The sequence below is a fragment of the Lactuca virosa genome, chromosome 3, assembly GCF_052849685.1.
Source record: "Lactuca virosa cultivar CGN04683 chromosome 3, Lactuca_virosa_CGN04683_v6, whole genome shotgun sequence".
Lineage (NCBI taxonomy): Eukaryota > Viridiplantae > Streptophyta > Magnoliopsida > Asterales > Asteraceae > Lactuca > Lactuca virosa.
The window spans coordinates 327,177,751-327,200,039 of NC_136428.1; the positions used below are offsets into that span (position 1 = coordinate 327,177,751).

The 22,289-nt window shown below is 33.3% G+C and overlaps 1 protein-coding gene across 1 annotated transcript; it reads left to right on the plus strand.

The window, feature by feature from the left end:
* Positions 1–7,511: 7,511 nt before the first annotated feature.
* LOC145164752 (uncharacterized) lies at positions 7,512–10,224 on the plus strand. The gene is made up of 5 exons (XM_079083441.1): positions 7,512–7,546; positions 7,647–7,708; positions 7,850–7,869; positions 7,964–7,991; positions 9,722–10,224. Exons 1-5 carry the CDS (start codon positions 7,512–7,514, stop codon positions 10,222–10,224), a joined length of 648 nt encoding a protein of 215 aa, XP_078939567.1.
* Positions 10,225–22,289: the final 12,065 nt, after the last annotated feature.

Sequence of the window (22,289 nt, forward strand, 5' to 3'; positions counted from 1 at the left end):
TTAATTGAATTATTCAATAAAAACATCATAATTCCAATTATTAAATTCAAAATTAAAACCATTTAATTAATTGTTTAAGTTATGAACCCAAGAGTTTTAGAATTCAATTTTTTTTTTTATCATAAAAAAACTTTTTCCAAATTCCAAAACTTGAGGGCAAGTTTTGTAACTCTTGAAAACTTTTGGATTTCATAACTTATGGAGTTAAATACTTGTTTTATGATGAAACTTTTCATGTTCCATAACTTAAGAACAAGTTATGGAATTCTTTAAAACATTAAGACCAAGTTTTGTAACTCCATAAAAAACTTTGAATCAATTTTTTTAAAAACCTTTTCATATCCATAACTTATGGAGGTTTCAAAAAACTCTTTAGATCAAACTTTTAAAACTAATAAAATAATCATATCATTTTATCTTTTACTAAATCTGACCTAATTCAACTCATATAGCAAATGATTCAAATTTTACAAATAATTAGTTTTTCACAAAAACAAGTAATTATCTTAAAATTTGACAAACGTCATGTTTTTTTTCCTTTTTTTTCAACTTTGAAAATAAAACATTTGCATCAATATAACAGAAAACAACCCATGGCTCTGATACCACTGTTGGGTTTTGAGCATTCTAACACTCCTATGGTGTACATGCAACCCTATAAACTTTGGATCTATGTTTTCTCTATTATACATGCAAATATTAACTATTCCAAGGTTTCATCCTAACTAGCATATTATGAAGCACCTATACTACAAAGTTCTAGTTAGATGACATACCTTTTGATGTAGCTTGATGTCTTCAAGCTTTAAGAGCTTAGCCCCAATAGTGTGGAAGCTTCAAATAGAATCACAAATCACCAAAACACCTTGGAAGAACTTGAGAGAATATGTATGCACACTAAAATCGGCCCACTCTTATTTTCACACACTTGTTCCCCTTTTGTGAGCCAATGACCCCTTTATATATTATGGAGGATTAGGGTTACATCCATGTAAACCCTAATACCCATGACCTTTCATTTACATAGGATCCATGGGTTAAAAGCTTCATGGACCATCCATGAAAGCTTAGCCCAGCCTAAATGAACTTGGCCCATTCCATATATATAAGAGTCCATATTTAATTAGTTCTTTTTGATCACTTAATTAATTCTAAATTAATTCTTGATCAATACTAATTAAATAATATGATTCCATATTAATATATTAGAACTTATAATATATTAATATAAATCATAAATATACTATTCTCAAAAGACTATTCATATAAATTGTGTCGGTGAAGTGCAACCCAAATGGACCATGCCGGGTCGGGTCAAGTACATACCAAATATAATTATGGACTTAGACATTAATCCAACAGAACCTTGGTTACAGATTCAAGTAAGTTCGTGAAGCTCATCATCGTGTTAACGTCAAGATTTGCCACCAGATTTAGTAAAAAGAATAATTTCTTGAAGAGAAATGAAATGAATGCTAGATCGACTGGCAAAAACAGATGCAAAATCGATTAATCACAATCGATTACAAAAAGAATTACGTTTCTATCTTGCGGAAAGATTGAATCGGAAAGATCGACTCAATAAGATATAAAACGTGAAAGAATTCTTCAATCAATGTAATGATTCCTATTCTGATACCAATTGTAAAGTTGTTTGAAATGTGTTTAAGTCGATCGATTAAGAAAACAGAATAAGAACATGTCAATCTAAATAAGATCTGGTTTTCAGCTCAATATATCCAGAACAGTACATAGAAAATAAAAGTACAAGTGATCAAATGCTAATACGAAAGTTACTATACCCTCTTAGTACTTACCCTATTTATAGGGTACTCACAAAACAAAACATACTAGGACTATACATGACAGTACGAAACATCCTAATGCCTAGTAAATAGATTAAGATAACGAAGAGATGTGGTCATTCGTTATTTACACACTTCGCATAAAGATAACTATCAATTCGATTTTTCACAACCAATTTCGTCCTAAAACGGTTATAGCTTTTTGCGAGTGTGTTTATAAAATTTAGTTGTGAGCAAAAAAAGTATAGAGGAGTTCATTTGATGAAATATATTAATTACGAGAGACACGATGCAAAAAATTCGGAGGATTTGCATTGTTGTTAATCATGGATTCATTGTGTTGTCTGTTGATCAGATTTTGTCTCTCTTTACATACTCCTAAACTTTAGTAGGTTTAGTAGACGTTTCTACGATTTGATAGGAAGCACTCATGGAGTTAAGTTGTGTGTAGGTTGGGGGAGTGTTAATGGGGCATATGGTTTGATGACTGATGCTGCAGGTGGGAGATCATTTCATTGAGAAGATCATTATTTTATTTTTGCAATTCTTTATTGTCTGACATGATTATCTAATGGATTTTTATGAGATAGGGAAAATATTAGCATACTTACTATATTTTGATATAAAAAGAAGAAAAGGTTCGGATTCAAGAAAGGTTCCATCGTCTAACATGTATTTTATATGGTATTTTATATTTACTTTACTTTGTAAATATTTGAAAAGGAATATTGAGAGTAGTGATTAAAATCAAAGTCTATATGATCATAGATTCTTTTACTAATTATGGATTGACAAAATTGAGGCACTACCCTTCACTTCAAGTTATGCATGTTGCGTTAACTGGATTGGGATAAAAGTTGAAGTATAGCAATTGCGGCCGAAAATGTTTAAGGTTTACAGCATTTATAATTGTGAGTTTAATGAGAGAGTTGAATGAGGTGACAGTTTATATATCATTTGATAGATGAAACTCTACCATATTGACATTCAATGGATTCAGAGTTCAATAACCATTGAACTCTTCAATGGGAAAATGAAAGTTTTTAATTTTTAAATATTTACTATAAATTACATTTTGTAACATTTTATTGAACTCTGTAGAATTCAATGTATTGTAGGAAAAAAATAATAATAAAGTTGTAAGGATTGTAGAAGGATAATGTGACAATCCATTAAACTTTGTGGAGTTCAATACATTGTGGATGCCCTTAGTAAAATAATTTAGTTATGTTTGATTGTATGGGTGCGGTTGCACTTATGGTTTGCCACCTCATTTGGTGGGAACATCGCCCCCTAACCTGTGGTCTTGGTCATTGGCCAAAGTTAGAAAAAATCTCTCTCTGTGTATGCGTGCGTACGCGTGCGTGTGCACGTGCGCCGGGGTAGGTGGGGGGATAAACATAATGGTAAAGAGACAACGGTGGATGCAACCACTTTTGAGGGTGTATTGTCCCAGTTAAAAGTGTCTACCACCATTTACTATAGGCCATATACTATAGGCAAAAAAAATTAGTTTTTTTTTAATAATTTATATATTTGGTCCCACTTTAACATTTTTGGCACACAATTTACTTAAAAATCAAAAAAACCCCTTGAAAGTTAATACAGTATAAAATTATAATTATTTTTTATTAGAACAAATTACTGAAATCGTCCCTATGATTTAGTTAAAATTGCGTGTTTGGTTCCTAACATTTTTTTTTGCACTCGGACCATCCCTATGATTTGTTTTTATTTCGCGTTTGGTCCTTGATCGATGTAGAAAGACAGTTATACCCTTTTTATTTTATTTTTACTTTTTATTTATTTATTTTGTTATTGTTTTATTTTTTGTTTTAAAAAAAAATAAAGATTATGTATTAGAGGCCCACTTCATCTACTTCATCCCCTTCTCACTTCACATTCATTTTCTCGTTCCAGATCCCTCCATCACACCTCTTACCTCGCCGATCCACACACAACGAACCAGAAAGTAACCGGAGAAGGCAAGACAATCGATGGGCAAACAAACCCAGAAAACGTTGGAATCCTCCATCGTCGGCGACCGTACTTCGTCGGTGATCTTACCCTCTTCGACGACTCTATCTCCTTCCTCTCCCTCTTCGAGAACTCAACGGTCTCTGAATAATCTGGTTGCCAATGAGAATGTAACTCACGATTGTGCTTGTATATAGGTTCGTCGGAGCGACACAACGATTGTGCTCGTATATGGGTTCAATTGATTTCTGGATTCATTTTTTCTAGGCCCCCGATGACTCTTAGAACACGAATTTAAGGTGTGATGCAGGTTTTCAGAAATCATATTCTCGATTTATGCAGGTTTCAAAAATCATGTTTTGACGTTTTTTTGTTGAAATACTTAATTCAAATCATGTTTCTTTTCATGGATTAAAATGATTTTATAATTTCTGGTTAAAAATGTGCCGATTTGATGGAATTTTTGCTCAAAATCATGTTATGATTTCTGATTTCACGATTTCTGGAACCTCCGACAGCACCTCCATTCAACCTTTTTTTTTTCTGGTTTGATTTTGATTTTGGATATAGGTTTACGTATTGGTTTTTTGGTTTGATTTGGTTTTGATTGTACATGAGTTTTTTCCTTATTTTTAGTTTAATTTCAATTTATTTGGTGTGTTAATTGGTGGTGGTTTTCGGTGGTGATGTTGGGAGGTTGACGGAGGCTGTTGGAGGTTACGGTGTTGGTTGTTTAGAGGTTGACGGAGAGGAGGGGTTGAGGGAAAGGGAAGGGAGAAGGAGTGTATGTATTGGTAGGCCCATATATTTATGAATTCATTTTCTAGCTAATAAAAAATAATTAAATAATATAAAAACTGAAAAAAGAAAATAAGAAGGGTAATATAGTCTTTTAAAGTGTGTGAGGGACGAAAAACGTAAGAAAATCAAACTATAAGGATGGTCTGAGTGCAAAAGAAAAGTTAGGACCAAACACGTAATTTTGACCAAACCATAGGGACGATTTCAATAATTTGTTCTTTTTATTAATTAGTTTTATACAAACTGGGCCTTCTATGTGGAGACGAGGAAAGACTGAGGTGGAGTATGGTAAGACTGACACCACACCCTCCAACCTTATAATTCATTCGAAACTAACATTCTTGATCATAACAAAATTTGTTCAAATTTTGAAGCAACTAATATATATAGAATAACCTCTGTTGACAAATAAAATTGTTATTACCGTAATTAAAGTTGTTTTTTTGTTCGTATAATTATCCGAATTTCATATCTTAGATGTCAATTCTCGACCATCAACAAACGTGAGTAGGAAGTGTGTGTACACACAAACTTCAAACATTTTTTTTATTGCATCTCCAATTTTTAACCTTTTAAAAACTTATTAATTTGCATTAGTCAGCGTTTTAGTAATTTTTTATTCTCACAAAAGATTATGTCACGGTAGTTAGTTAACGTTTTCAAAAGACTTTACTAAGAATTAATTAATTTGACTTTATCCATCTGAAGTATTAGATAATTTTTTTCCCTTATAATGTCATTTTTTAAGCATATGTCACGATAAAATACAATGTGATGATAGTATTTATTTATTTTTTTTTTTTGTAATTTTTGATATTTATATTATTTTGAGAGTTTGAAAAGATACGTTTTTAATGATCATTCGTTATATTTATACTATATTATAAAACATATTAGTCATATTTTGAATTTTAAGAACTATAAGTTAGAAAGCTTTTTGTACAAATCAATTATACATAAATAATTCATTAATACTTGCCAAAAGTTTGAAGACTTGAATTAAGGAAAGTAATTAAGAAATTCAATTTGGAGTAAAATGAAATTTTAAAATATTAAATTCATGTATATAAATTAATTTATATTTCTTAAACTAAATATCAATATTAATCACTAAATATTATTAAAAGAGAACCTTTAATTCTAAATTGAAGAAATCAGGTCATTGATTGCATTTCAATCCTATATTTTCTACCATTGGATTATTTGCTGACATCATATTTGTCAACCCCTTTATTTTTGTCCACAAATTTTATAAAACATATATTACGTTTTAAATTATGAAGTCTATTAATGACAATTAAATCTCACCAAAAATAAAATGAATTAAATTAGGAATTCTATTAATGACAATTAAATCTCACCAAAAATAAAATTAATTAAATTAGGAATTTTATTAATGACAATTAAATCTCACCAAAAATAAAATGAAAAAAATGCCCTGCACCATCCCTCATTACCAGTACCCCTACCCTCTCTCCTATTTTTTCTTTACATATTTTATCTAACCTAAGTTTTCTATTGGGAAAGAAAATGGGGGAAAAAGAAATAAAATATATGTGGGCTTCGATCTGTGTAAATCAGTCTTGTGTTCGATCATCATGAAAGAATGAGGAATGATATAGAGATAAATTTCTTTGGATTCTACTTTTATTTGATCGTAGTTTAGATCGATTTTAGGTACGTTTTAGATTATGTTTCTTTTATTCTGTTTCAACTATGAAGTTCCTATCTATAAAACCTTTCAATTTAAGTTTAAATCCATATTGGTTACATTTTCTGAATCTGCTTCGATTTTTGTTCTTATGATATGTATTGTTGATTTTGATTTTTTAAGTTATAGATATCTGGAGAGCAAAAGGATGGACACAACAGCACCGCTACCTCTCATCCATTGTTTCGATTTGGAAGATATGTCCACTAGGTAATGAATTCGTATATGTCGATTTTCTTTTTTATTTTTACATTTTTGTATATGCATTTAGTCAATGATTTTTTTGTGGCTTACCAAGTCCTGAATGGGAGATATACTCAAGTCAATATCTATAATGCTTTACCCATTCGATCCCTTCCTGGATTTGGAGATGGAATTTAAACCCTTATACCAGTGAGTGATCAATATATTCTACAACTCAGCAAAACCCAATGGTGATATGTGTTTTGATTTATTGTAAAAAAACATCTTTTAAAGATACAAATTGGGCTCTCAGAAATAAGTTATTCACCTTCTTTTTTAATATTACAAAAAAACATCTTTTAGACTCAATAGCAAAGAAAAGACAAAGTTTTAGTATACCATGTAAATAGATTACATGGATAAATCTTAATGGAAAAGGTTTGTGATTGATTAATTTTGGTTTATTAGTAGGTTTTTTTTGGTTAACTTGCGTTGTCTGGGCATGCCGAGAAGCATAGTAAGAACCTTTCACAACCTTATTCTTTCGTTTAACTGGTTTAAATCTTCTTATTGAGTTTACTTTCTCAAGGATAAATGGGTACACCATACACTCTTGAAAATATGGTTGGGAACATTGTGAGTATCAAGGTTTTCTCAGCAATAAGAGAAGATATTAGTATAAAAGTTGCAATATAAATCATTTTTAATTACATATTAATAACTAAATAAAGATATGTGAATGATTATCTTTATAATTTAAATTGCAATATATAACATAAAAATCGTATGAAATTTTCATTATGTTCCATTCCATGCGTCACAAACATGTTTTTGGAATGAAATTACTTATTCTATTATCTTGCTTTTACGATTACCTATCCATTCCATTTATTTGTTGTTCCATTCTTTGCAACCTCACATATCTCAAAAAAGTAATTCAGAAATCCATCACACAATAGAAAATGTTTTATAAACTCCTATAAGGGAAGAAGAAAGATAAGACTAAATGAGTGTATGGTGTTAATCTAGTTATAATGTTCTTTCAGCTCTATTTTCATGTTTCTAGCTTGTTTGTAGTATTGTCTATAAAATATTGTTGTTATATTCGAAAGTTCATTTTACCCTTTTCATCTTTTTGTGTGTATATTTTAATCTTTCTGGTTTTTTAGAGTATTTGAGGGACCGTTTCTGCTTGGGAGTGGGGTGAAGTCAAGAGCCCTAAAACTAGAGGGTAGTTGTATTTAGAGCCACTTAAATATAGAAGATTTTTGTTGGCATTAATTTCAATAATCATATGTACCTTAGAAGAGATATCATAAGTATAGTTTATTTTTTATAACGTTTTTTTGTATTTTTATTAAATGTTGTACAGGTGATGTCTACAAGGTGTTGGTATTTTTTTGTTGACAAGTTATTATGCTATCTAACACCCCAATAATCTATAATATTTGTATAAGATGGTGACAATTATTATTTTTTATTGCAGCTTCTCTTCATATTGATTATCCAATATGGTATGAGTTCTGAAATGTTGCCACTGAGAGGATTCCACATTGTGTGGCGTTGGAATTCATTACAGAATGAGTCATGATTTATATGCATTATCGGGTATTGATGGAAATGTTTAATTCTTGCTCATGTAGATCGATAAGTATTTTACAATATGCTCTTTTAACCTTATATCAGGACATTTTCTGAAAAAAAAATTGCTTTTAGTATTGAACTTTGAAAGAAAAAAAAAAGTTCATATATAGCATCGTACTCTTAAAAAAATTACTTTTTTGGATTATTTTTAGTTGATATGGAAAGTACAATTTTTTGTATATTGAAGATCATTTAAATGATTGTTTTCTGGAAAAAAATATTCATTAATAGCATTAAACTTTGCAAACAATTTCATTAATAGCATCGTAGTTTCAAAAGAGGACTTTTTGGTATTCTTTTGGCTAATCTAGAAAAGTTTTATTTTTATGTACATTAGAGCTCATTAATAGGATTTTTTTGAAAACATTTTGTTAATGGAAAATACATTTTCATTTTCTTTCGCATATAGACCATTTATGTAAAAAAACAATTCAAATATGGACCATTTATGTACTTTTGTTCACAAGTGAACCATTTATGTAATATATAAATTTAAATGTTAATTAGTATGTCATTAATATGACAATTTTCTAAGAAAAATTTGATTTTAGTTTTGAAATTTGCAAAAAAAAAAAGTTCATTAACGGCATTGTACTTTTAAAAAATTATTATTTTGGATTATTTTTAGATGATATTGAAACATTTCAAATTTTCCTACATTGAAGCTCATTTGTAGGACAGTGTTCTGGAAGCGAATTTCATTAATAGCGTTGAACTTTGCAAAAAAAAATTCATTAATAGCATCGTACTTTTGAAAAATAACTTTTTTGGAATTCTTTAACTGCAGGTAGATTCCTTGAATGCCTACCTTGATGAACATATGTGGAGAAATCTTTTTGGAAAAGGATAAAATCCTGATATGACAACCCGAACAAGAAAAAGAAAAACCCAGTTTTGACTAACCCAATTTATTCAAAATCTTTATTCATTTTAGTAGCTTACACACCATTTAGATGCTCTCAACATAGCATATGAAATAACTTATGTAATAATGCTAAAATGTTATTTGACATGTTTTGTACTTTCTAATGATCATTACCAGGAAACCTTTGAAGGGCTTTTTTACCAGAAAGAATGTGATCAATATACAAAACAATGTTGCATATTCAGAACCTAATGTTCTTAATTTACTATAATAAGGTCTTCCTGTAATAGTTGATTGGCCCTACCCAACTATCCTATGCAAGGTAGTGGATTTATGTTGTTCTAAATGTGTTAATATGCTTCACTTAGGTGTTACTCAGCACATGGTCTGCGGACTATCCATATTGATTTCATGATTGAGAAGAACACATCACATCGACCAAGATCAAACCATCAACCATATTAGTAACCCCCACTGAGATTAGCAATGTAATTTGAGTAATCATCCAAAACAGGCAATAAATCAATTCCTAAATTGTACATCAAACTTCTAACATTAAACCTTGAACATTTTCAATTAATGTTATCGAGTTGATATGCATTTGATTATTTAGGTATATCATAAATTGTTTAGCTTCCTCTATTGATTTATGGCGTGAATGTAAAGTTTTACGTTTAACCGTAAACATGAGGCTTTAGTTTGGTTGTCTAACTAATGATTTGGATGAGAAAAAAGCATTTGATGAGTGGATTCTTAAAATTAGTGAAGGTAATATTGGTGGCCCTAATGATGGTGAAGCTGAAGTTGATTTTCCAGAAGACGTTGTTGTTCGATCTACAGGTGACCATATTCATTCAATTGTATCCACCATTTATCCATCATTTGAAAACCATCTTAATAATCCATCATATTTTCAAGATAAAGCTATTTTGGTACCTACAAATGAAGAATTTGATGCTACCAATGACTACATTTTAGGATTGATGAAAGATGAAGGGAAAACATATATGAGTTCAAATTCTTTATGTGAGATAGAGTTACCAGATTTTTTTGAGGAATCAATCTACTCTTTAGTTGTGTTGAATGGTTTTAAGGCATCTAGAATTTCCAACCATAAACTTACACTAAAAATAGGTGTTCCAGTCATGTTACTTCGTAATATCGATCAAACCAAAGGACTATGCAATGGTAGTAGATTACATATTGTTAGGATTGGAAGACACGTCATTGAAGCCTAAATCATATATGCTAGATTCTTCAATGAGACTACTTATATACCTTGCAGGAAGTTAACTCCGTCTAATAAAAGAATCTCATTCCGTTTTTAGCGGAGGAAATTCCCCATAGTTGTTTATTTTGTTATGGCCATTAACAAAAGTCAATGACAATAATTATCAAATGTTGGATTATACTTGCGTATGCCCGTCTTCACTCATTGTCAGTTATATGTTTTTTGTTTCTCGCGTCACAAGTGAAAAAGGATTGAAGTTACTCATATATGATGAGGAAGGTCATCCAACTAATAAAACAAAAAGTTATGTCTACAAAGAGATCCTTCAATGATTATAGATATTTAGGTGTTTTATTGTTTTTTTCAGACATTTCAATGTTACCAATAATGTTAAGTCTGTTTCTGTTACTTTATTTTTTTGCAGTGCCAATTTTTTTTATACCTTTATATGTACATTTTTATATGTTCCCCGCGTTTTACGCGGGGTCATAATCTAGTTAACTTACATACATAAATAATTCACTAATATTTGCCAAAAGTTTGAAGACTTGAATTAAGGAAATTAATTAAAAAATTCAATTTGGAGCAAAATGAAAATTCTAAAATATTCAATTCATGTATATAAATTAATTTATATTTCTTAAACTAAATATCAATATTATTTAACTTACATACATAAATATTTTATCTAAAAGTCGTAATTCTTTATTATATAATAATTAATAATAAAATCTAATAATTATTTCCTCATGAAAATTATTCGTCAAAAAAACAATTTATTTTCGCCGCTTTGCACGGGCACACAACAATTATTTCTCTATAAAAACTATTCGTCAAAGAAACTATTTAGTTCCGCCGCTTTGCGCGCGCACACGCACACGCACACACGCACACACACACACACACACACATATATATATATATATATATATATATATATATATATATATATATATATATATATATATATATATATACATAGGGGATAGTTCAAATAAAAATATAAATACTATGAAAACATAAAAACACTACTTTTATGTTATTATTCTGCAATGAATTTTGTATGTACAACTTTATGTCATTATTCAGCAATGAATAAATGAATACTAATAGGTTAAAACTAAAATTAAAAATTAGTACAAACATCCACTTACATAAATTTATAATAGAATAATAATAATTTTTATGAATATATGAATAATTAAACGTTAATATTCATATTAGAATTACTTCAACAATACACATATATAACATTAATTGCAGAATAATAACATAAACATAATATTATTACGTTTTCACATTATTTATTATTTTTATTTGAATATATACATATATATATATATATATATATATATATATATATATATATATATATATATATATATATATATATATATATATATATATATATATAGAGAGAGAGAGAGAGAGAGAGAATAAACAAATCAAAAAACCTATCTTTAGCATCTATTTACTTTTAATCTTAACCTAATTTTTTTGAAATGACAATATATATAAATATAAATTAAAATCCAGTGCATAGTTGGAAAGGGTACAAATGAGAAGAGACTAGAAGTAATTAAAAGGTCTAAAATAAACTACAAAATTCTAAGGCACTAGTCCAAATGCAAAACCCATCAGATTGCAAGACTCATCAGAAGTAATATATTGAGGACATACCATGTAAGAACTAAAGATTGATGTGTCTTTATTTCGGTTGTAGCTCCAAATGTCAATAGTAGCATTGTACTTCCACATAGTTAATCCATCTCAAACTTCATTCCACATCTATGCCCATCAAAACTAATATATTGATTGATAAAAACGGTTCCACCAAGAGACTATGTGGTGTCACTGAGCTTCCAAGGTATTCCGGGGGTAAAATCGTCTAAAACTTGCATCGGGCAGTTACCTCCTACTTTGAAATATTCACCACTTCAGATTATTCTGGACCATCAGCTTCAGCAAGATCGTAGTCAAATGGTAATGTAGATGTCTCCAAACCAGCCACTTTTAGGACAAGGGTAGATTCGTCCATAATATGTATATGGAATATCCGATTTAATTAGTGTTACCATCACCCACAGAACATATTGAACTTCTGTTTTTCATTTTACCAGACCTGTTGCCTTTTAGCCAGCATAAATTTCAGCTTATGTCTATATTAAAAGCAAGATCAGTGACATCTTTGAGTGCCTTCAATCATCGACATCAGTGAAATCTTTAAGCGACTTCAAGCTCTTATAATCTTCCTCACATGTGAAGTTGTAACACCAGTGTATAAAGAAAAAAGAAAAATGCACACCAAGATATCTTCAATTCTCATTTAGGTTGTGTCGGCTAAAAATAGATCGATCTAAAATTCGAATTCCGGGCTGTGCACTGCTATGCTAAATCTTAGAAAAATCATAACTTCCTCATACGAAGTCAGATTTGGACATTCTTTTTATGTACATTCTTGGTTTAACATATAGCAAGACTTTCGTTTAGACTCCTAAGGCTAAAATGTAACTTATCAAAAATTCACTTTTTACGTTACGCGGTGCCGTGCCGGTTTAGCCGTAAAACTTCGACGGGTCATAATTTCTTCGTTATAACTCAGATTTCAGCGTTCTTTATATGTACAGAACCCTTGTGACATATACTATAACTTAGTTAATATTATTTATTATAAATAATTTTCCATTAAAAAGTCATTTTTGATGCTTATTGTCTCTAAATTGGCTAGCTCGAATCTGCGGGCGTTACAATAGGGAAAATATATCATAGTCGATGGAGTGCTGAAAAAGAGGTACTCTTATTCTCATAAAGGCATTCAAAATGAATGTTTGATTCAAGATGCTTATGTTTTTCTACGTTTATCCGTTAACAAGATAGCAAATAATGAGGATGAGTTGAATAAACTTATAAAGTAGCTTTAGGAGATTAATAGTTGTATTCCTTTATGTAGTTCATCAAGGGTATCTTCTAGTAGATCGGTTCAAAATGAGATTATACTTGGAGCTCCAGTACCTGATGTTATCAACATTCAAAACCCAGTAGGGATCATAAACAAAGGATGTGTCAGTGGTAAAGGAATCAAGAGCACTAGAGAGAAAGCAATTGATGGATCTAAAAGGGGTTCTAGGATGTGTAGTTTATGTTACTAAATTAATCAAAACTCTAGGAGTTGCATTATGAGGTTAAATAAGCCTAATTGATTCTGATTTTTTTAAGACTGGTAGAATAAGATTGGATTTTTGTAATAAGCATTTAATTCATTTCTATATTCGAATTTACATGTGAATTTTCTAAACAGTTTTGATATTTGAATTACTCTATTTTGAAATTTATAGACTTTTTGTAATTGAAATGTTGATTTTTTAATTGCATAATGATCTAATGATAAATAAAAACAACTTTTGACTCTTTTAAGAATTCACAATGTGAATCAATGTTATAGAATCATGATATACACAGATTCACTCTGTGAATTTACATTTTATAAGATAAACAATGAAATTTAAATCATATTCTAAATTCACAATGTGAGTCAATGTTGCATGAACATGTCATTTATGCATTATATGACAAAAAAGATAAAATATTTAAAGTCTTAGTATTATATATAGACATTCACTTTGTCAATTGGAAAAACAACTTATATTCACACTTTGAATTTTATAAAAAACTTCATAATCATTCAAAGCAAAGCGATATTAACATTCACATGAAAATATAAACAAGGAAAACAACACGAAATCTTGAATCATAAATTTTTTGATGTGTATGTATAATCACGCCTTCGCATTCCCACAAACTGATAAAGTTTATGGAAAATCAACCAAAGGGTCATGGAGGCGGAGATTGGTCAAACCCTAATGGGTTAATTTCCTTTAAATACTCCAAAGAACCTAATAAAACGATCAACCCGCTGGGTTGGAAGCGCGTCATGCTTTTTAAGAGGAGCTTTGCGCTTCTTATGATTAATTCCCTATTATTAGATTTTTCTACAAATATGATAAATGGCTTCATGCGTCGCCCCATCTTTCTACTTCCTTATGGACTGTAAAATCCTCACTTTAAAGAGTGGAAATATACATAATTAGAACTCAGATGTTACACCGAGTGGGGAAGAATTGTCTTTTCACAGAGAGGGTGTGTGGGGCAGCTCGACTTTTGTTTGGCATAGAGGACCAAGAAGTATTTACAACATGGGTGTACGAGGTTTTTGGATCATGTTTTTCTATGAAGGAGGGGAAGGAGTAGCAGACTATCATTGTAGTACTCGTGGTCATGATATAATGTTTGGTCCTCAATTCCAGGTATATGATTCTTTTATTGTTTTAATTTGTGAATTTGTCGGGCTCGTGGTATGACTGTGGCGCTGGTTGCTATGAGACCTTATATGTAAGGTCATGACATGACATGTAATATGCTTAGTGTTGAGCCCCGCTTTCGGCTGATGGCCTTCGTGTAGGGTAGTCAATCTTGTTTGGTGGATGCAACAATAGATGATGTTCACAGCGATTCCGAGGGTACCTCGAAACCTCTCCGGTGAGAGAATGAGCATGTTATGAGATGAAAGTTTAAACCTAAAGACAAAGCAAAGTAACTGAAGTGTTTATTAATCGATAAAAAATGGTATACCTTCCTCCATGATTTGGCTCACTCTTTTATAGGTTTGGAAAGTGTCGATACCCATTCATTCAAGGAAGAAGGTACATTTGAAGTGATACGTTGTTAGTAGCGGGCATGAGTTTTAGGTTCGGCCTCATGTTAAAGGTATAATCGACATGAACCGAACCATAACTGGAGGTCGATCTTGATGACAGTGTCCTTTTATGTTCGGGGAAGTTGGTCGGCTATTTTAGGTACTAAACCAATTTGAAATCCACATATGTCATCAATCATCCTTAGTTTTGGTTAAAATTACTTTTAACTAAAATTACAAGCTCGTCTGTCATAGCAACAGTAACCTTATCTTCTAGGCCATCATTACTTCTGACTCCGGCATTTATGAGACGTCTTCTCCCTGAGGATTCATTTCCCTAGGTCGTATTTTCCACTCCTTTCTTCACATAAAATATGCTTCATAATTTTTTGGTTTTCATTTCTCTTTATCCCAGGTCATCATCATCTTTCTTCCCCTCTCTTCTTCCTCGAAAGTGAAAGTATAGGAAAGATATGGTGGAGTAAATCCCTTCTCACATTAACGAAGACTTTCTTATGTAGGTGGTCAATATGTATAGGGTTCCTGACGAGTGTTCACTGACCACCCTGTCCTGAGTCTTCTATTCGCGATGTGGGCGATAATCAGGTTAGAGTCTATCTACAATTTCTACAAGATGGATTGCTATTTCCGGCGTTCTCCTTTATCGGTGACGTTTGTCATGTTTATAAGGTGCACATCACTCAAATCAGCCCTAATGGCTTTCGCAAGTTCATGTGTTTCCTTCTACTCTACAAGGCCCTAGACGTTGCTCCTGATGTGGAAATTTTCCACTATTTCTACTGCATCACTTCCATCGGCGACTGGATTACTTTTTCTAGCAGGTAGGGAGTCATGGACATATGTCTTGGCCTTTTGGATTCCATCAATTTATGGAAGAAAAAATTCTTTTTCGTGGATTCTTTAGCACTACCTTTCCCCATGGCCTACGACAAGACTTCTCGCTATCTATATGACCCAAAATCGTATCTTTATCTAGAGAAAGAGTCCATTTACCATGTCTGGTCCAACTATGTGATTAATTGGTCTGATCCCAAGGAAGTAATTTTAGGTCTGGCAGGATTAAGACCATATTGGGATCATAGGGGCAAAAAGCTCGTTCTAACCTTGGAGGGCCAAGAGGTTCCACTGATTTCCATACTGAAGCACGAAGTTCCAGAGTATGAGTTGAAACTCCACAAGATTTCCCTTAGTGCTCCTTCCCAGGGTTCTGAAAGCATTTGAGTTATGCCTACTTGTAACAACATTTTGATGGAAGGGGTGGTGGTTTTAGAGGACGAGGAGACCATATCTGATTTAAAAAACGTTCCTTCTAGTCAAAATGGCCATCCCGCTGAAGCTGTGATTTTGAGTTCCATAGCTATCATGACTCTTCCCCCTTCTGGCCCCACCTTGTCAGAAAGTCTTGTTAGAAAGAGGAAAATCAAGCCCTATCAAGAAAAGTCTTCCCGTGCCTCCTTCAAGAGTCCTTGCATTTCCAATCCCCCCACTTGTGTTGCGATCCCTACTGAACCACCTCATTCTTTCGGTATGATCAATGTTCCCTTAACTTAAATAGGTTATACGCCCACGGTGACCGTGAGGGTATCCAACTCCCTTGTTTTTTCGGCTCATTCTGGTATTTCTATTGATGAATTTATTTGTGGTTTAAATGATCAATTCAATGTCCCTTTAGATGATTTTCAGTTCACTAATGTTGGATCTAACTTGAATGCTTTTGTATCTTTTTCGAAGAATGACCACCTTGGGCTATCTTTTTCAGACTATATTCCAAAGCTTGGTCAGGATGTATTTACTACCACTGATTTTACTGTGCTGAAAAGTGTTGAAATGACTTCAGGCGACTCAAGTAAGAAATATGCTTATCATATAAATGATATGGAGGTAACACTTGATCCTACCCCTACAACCTTTACCACTCCCTCGCCTTCTCAAAATCTCTATGATAATCGTTCAGGCCTCTCTAACATATCAATTGTGGAATTGAATAAGAAATTGGATGAGGATCTCTCTCAAAGCAAAGCTTTTTGGATGAGGTTCTACTTCTCCTTAAAGCTAGATCTACCGAGGAGAAAGAGTTGTCCTTGTTTTTTTAAGAAACTGAAGAAAACGCTTCTGCGTATTGAATCTTTGGAATGAGAGAATTCAGAACTTCGTCGGCAAGTATCGGTGGCCAAGGTGAGTCATAAACAAGCTCCGGCCTCAAAGCTAGTTGTAGACTCAGAGTTGTCTCGACTCAGTCAGGCGCAAGAGAAAGTTTTCAATTTGGAGGAGAGGATCCATGGACTGGAGTGTGAGAATAGAGCGTGGTTTGTAAGTTAGAGGAGGAGCTTCGTTTTTTGATGTGGGGGAAGGAAAAGGTGATTGGTCCTTTGGAGGCTAACTTGTTTGTGGTGTGCGAAGAGCATTCTGTGAGTGAGAAAAAGATACTTGAGCTGCAGGGGAAGATCTCACATTTGTAGGGGGTCAGTTGGAGACCGACCACAAGTTTGTGAGTTTGGAAAGTGATAAGATGGTCCTTTTAGAAGAGTTGAGGCGTTGTAACCAACGACTTGAACAGATTTTGACTGATATTTCTTAGTTCGTGAAGGAGGGTATCTTCGGGGCTTTGGTTCACCTCTTGCGTTCTCTAGAGTATGGTCAGGAAAATGTAAGGGTCCAGACCGCTTGTATCTTTCACACCCCCGGTAGGCGGCGGAAACGCCGGGCTGTGCAACGTAAGGATATTGGATCGAGGCATACAATATATATATATATATATATATATATATATATATATATATATATATATATAGAACATAACACATAAGTATATCACAAACGATACTTTATTTATTATAATTCGTTTGGGATTACATTGTTTAAAAGGTCGAGCACACATCCTGAACATAACTAGAAATGACAAACAAACATAAATAAACTCCAACGAGCTTCCTTGATGACATCCTCCTTGGCATGACTATCCTCCTCACTCATCTCCCTGAGAATACATGTATTTTTGAAAAATTCAACATAATGTTGGTGAGTGCACATGTTTTTATAGTTTTATGATTATTTTGTTGTATTAAATTAAGAATCCTTTTTTCTTTTATAAAACCGTTCTTAAAATACTTTATCAACCCTAGCTTACTATCTTTTTAGGAAACTTTTCCAATCCTAATTTACTATCTTTGTATGATATTTAACGATCCTATCTTATTATCTTTTAGGATATTTAATTAATCCTAATTCACTATCTTTTAGAATGTTTTACCAACCCTAATATATTTTATCTACCACTATAAGGCGTCCCTATTGGTAGTCGGATCTCTAAGGTGGTTGTAATGTATTACCATGAACCGCCATAATTGACACAGTTTGACTAGTGATTACCCCGCCATGACGCTTCATCGGACATCGAATAGTGATTAATAAGAAAGTTATTATAACATCCCGATGTCGAGGTATTTTCAATTTTAACCTTAAGTATGAATAAACATTGCATTTGAGTCCTTGTGCATGAAAAAGGGTGCCAAATGGCTATAGTGGCATTTTGGTAATTTCTGTCCAGAACTTAGTACGCTGGGCATACTCTTCGTATGCATGGCGTACATGTGTGGGACCTAGTACGCTGGGCGTACTCTTCGTACGTAAGGCTTACGTGCGAGGATTTCAAACCCTAAATTTTAGGGTTTGCACCCTATTTTAACAACTTTATGGCCCAAGACCTTCACCCTACTCAACCTCCAACTGAGAATTTGACCCTCTAGCAAACCCTATTTTAGAAGAGTGATTTTGAGCTCATTGTGTGCTTTGTTGCTGTTCTTGAAGAAGAAGAAGTCGGTACACGGACCTTGGAGCTTGGAAACATCTTAGATCTGGGATTCCCCACTTGCTAGTAACCTCCAGGAGGTAAAAAGTTCATAACTTGATAACTCTAACTTGTAGATCTAGTCATTCTTCATTTAAGACATTTTTGGTCCCAAATATGGCCACTCTTGAGCATGGCATGCTCTTAACCCAATAATTCATCCTTTCAGACCTTGTGAGGGGTCTTGAGTCATAAAAATGTGGTCTTGATGCCTAATTTTACTCCATTCATGCTACAAAAGGTCTTAAGGCATTAAGATGTTGAGATTTTGTGTATTAAGCACTTAATGGACATGCAAAATCATAAAGTTGGAAACTTTATGACTCTTGATGGTATTTTAGCCTTGGATATGCAATTGGATGTGTTAAGTCGGAGAAATAAGCTCTTAATGGGTTAAGAATGGATTTCTACGTACGTTGCACGTATCGAAGGGTATGCTGTGCATATGCAGATACGACCTCGACGCCTCGGACAGCTAGTACGCCCCGCATACGAAGCATGAGTCGATTCGGCTGTGTTGACTCCACTGTGTTGACTCGGTTGACTTGTTGATTTTGACCAGTTTTGACCAAGGGTATTTTGGAAAAAATGTTATTAATTTAGAATGGGTAATGTTTTGACATTTAGGATTTGGGTTTAGCCGATATTTCAGAGCAAAGTATTGATCAACTATTTAGACTGCATTCAGACGGTGAGGTGAGTTTTCCTCACTGTACTTACGGGTCGAAGGGACCAAAGCTGGCCCATTGGATTGATATCTTGGTTTTACAGTATGTTGTTATGCTGTAGTGATCTGTTAGATCCGTATCCTGGTATATAGGATATTGCTATGCTGTAGTGATCTGTTACATCTGTATCCTGGTATATAGGATGTTGCTATGCTGCAGTGATCTGTTAAACCTGTATGAATACCTGTTATTGCTAGCTACTGATTCTTATGGTATATGTTGATATGTGATGGGTTAACGAGTTGAGGTGGTCCTCCTTTGCGTTGAAGGCCAAGATACCCAGGGCGGTCTGGATAGACTAAAGGCCTGTGAGGCAGTCCAGTCATGCCGAAGGCCCGGAGAGCAGTCCAGATAGGTTGAAAGCCCAGTGCGGTGGCCCATTCATGCTGAAGGCTCTGAGAGCGGTCCAGATAGTCTGTAGGCCGGTGCAGCGGTCCAGTCATGTTGAAGGCTCTGTATGCATGCTGTTGTTTGCTATGTTTATGTGGTGGTACTTTGGGGGAACTCACTAAGCGTTGTCTTATAGTTTTAGTTTTGTTTCTGGTACTTCGGAGGACCGGGCAAGGTGAAGGCGTGACCGTACACATCCTTGGTTTCATGTTGTTGATCTTGGGAGACTCTGATTTTAAATAATGTTTTGGAAACAATGGTTTTGTAAACACTTCTTTTTTGTAAATGGGCTGTTTTGAAAAGTTTAAATTTGTTATGATTTTTGAGATGTTACAGTTATCTAGCCGGTATTGTAGCTAGCAATTGCAGGTGGGGGTGTCAATCCCCATATAGATCTATACATATCTTCCTAGCTCTCGCAAGATTAACGATTACATGATGGGGGTAGCCGAATTTAATTAGGCTAAGGATGAATATTAACAGCCCACTAAAGCATTAACCTTAGGTATTTTATCTTTTACCTTTTATATTTCTTAGTAATTTCCTATAACTATCATAATATAAAACCCTTTAATTTTATATTTGATAACTATATCTTTTAGATCTCATAATTATCGAGTATGTATGTATATCTGTGTGTGTGTGTGTGTATATATATATATATATATATATATATATATATATATATATATTATTTACCATGTACATATACCCTAATTATGGTTAATTTGATAATTGGATATTTGGGCAGAGTAATGATTAGGTATAGTGCATATTCCTATATTTGACCAACATTACTTCTAGGTACAATGTTATCCTAGGGATTTGACCATTATAACATTTAGGTATTATCTCCTCCTAGACTACCGAGCATCATACCTCTTAGGCATAATATCATAGCTTACAACTAGGTATATAGTATCTATAACTACATTATCCTAAGGTATCAAGCTTTATAAAATGATTGATATTATATAAATATATTTTGATAAACCAGTTTGATAAGCATGTAGCCCCCCGTAAAACATTTAAAAAGGTGAAAATTGGGACGTGAACTCACCCTAGTCACGTGACACTGTTGGTGTAGGATTGAATCGTGCTCGGGACTTCGGGGACCGCTCCAAGGGCATCAACTTCGAGAGATGTAGAGAGAGTCTGAGAATGATGTGCAGAAGTGATCCACACAAACTTCTATTTATAGTAATCTATTTGGGGTGCGCACGACGGAAATATCTCTTCCCGTCACGCGTGATCATCATGGCTCCATCTAGATAAAGCCATGTGTGTAACATCTCAGTTTTGGTAATTTATAATTTTGACCCTTAATATGGTAGTATTTGCAAAATTGGTCCCAAGGAACCTTAAGTGAGAATAGCGCATTTTCCTAGTATGCTGGGCGTACTCTTTTTAAGTTGGGCATATGTGGCCGAAGGTCAAACCCTAACTTTTAGGGTGTGGGACATATTTAAGCATCATTTATTCCCCAAGACTCCTTCCCTCATCAGCCTCCAGCCTCATTTAATATCTTGCAAACCCTAATCCACCTTCGTGAGCATTTTGAGCCTTAGAGTGTGTTGTTGGTGTTCTTAAAGGAAGAAGAAGGAAGTGGATTCACCTTAGAAGATCAAGACCTATTTGGATCCAGAAGCTTCTTGCACTCAAGCTTCATTTAGAGGTATAAAGATCTGAACTTGTTGGTTATTTCTTGAGATCTTTCTAGTTGTGGAGTTTTGTGCTTTTAGCCCCATAATCGTGATCCATTTGAGTATGAGCTACTGTAGACTAAATGAGTAGTCCTTTTGGATGTTTTAGAGTGTCTAGAGTAATAAAAATGTGATCTTGGCCCTTCTACTCCTTCCATGAAAAGGTTATGATTTTTATTAGGTTAAGAACTTAGGGTTTTAAGGTTTGGATACTTTATAGCCATGCAAGCTCATAAAGTTGGAAACTTTATGGTTTAGAACGTTATTTATGAGTAGATCTCAGATTTAGATGAAAGGATTTATTAGATTAAGCTCTTAATAGAAGGAAAGGCTGGCAGCAGAGTATGCTCAGCGTACTTTTGAGTACGCTGCACATACTCCCTTAAGCCCCTGTATCTGGTTTGTATGTACGCCAAACGTACATGTTGAGTACGTTGGGCGTACTTAGCCTGAGTTAACTCGTTTGACTTTTTGACATTTGACCTTGACCAAGATTTTGACAAGTTTGACCTAGGATTATTTTGGGTATTTTGAGCTGTAGTTGAGATTTGGTCACTGTTTGATATATAGGTGACCTGTTGAGTCAGTATTAGGAGTTGTGACTTGTTCAGCTATATTTTCAGACTGTGAGGTGAGTTTTCCTCACTGTACTGGTGGGTTAAAGGAACCAATTCTGACCTACTAGGTTAT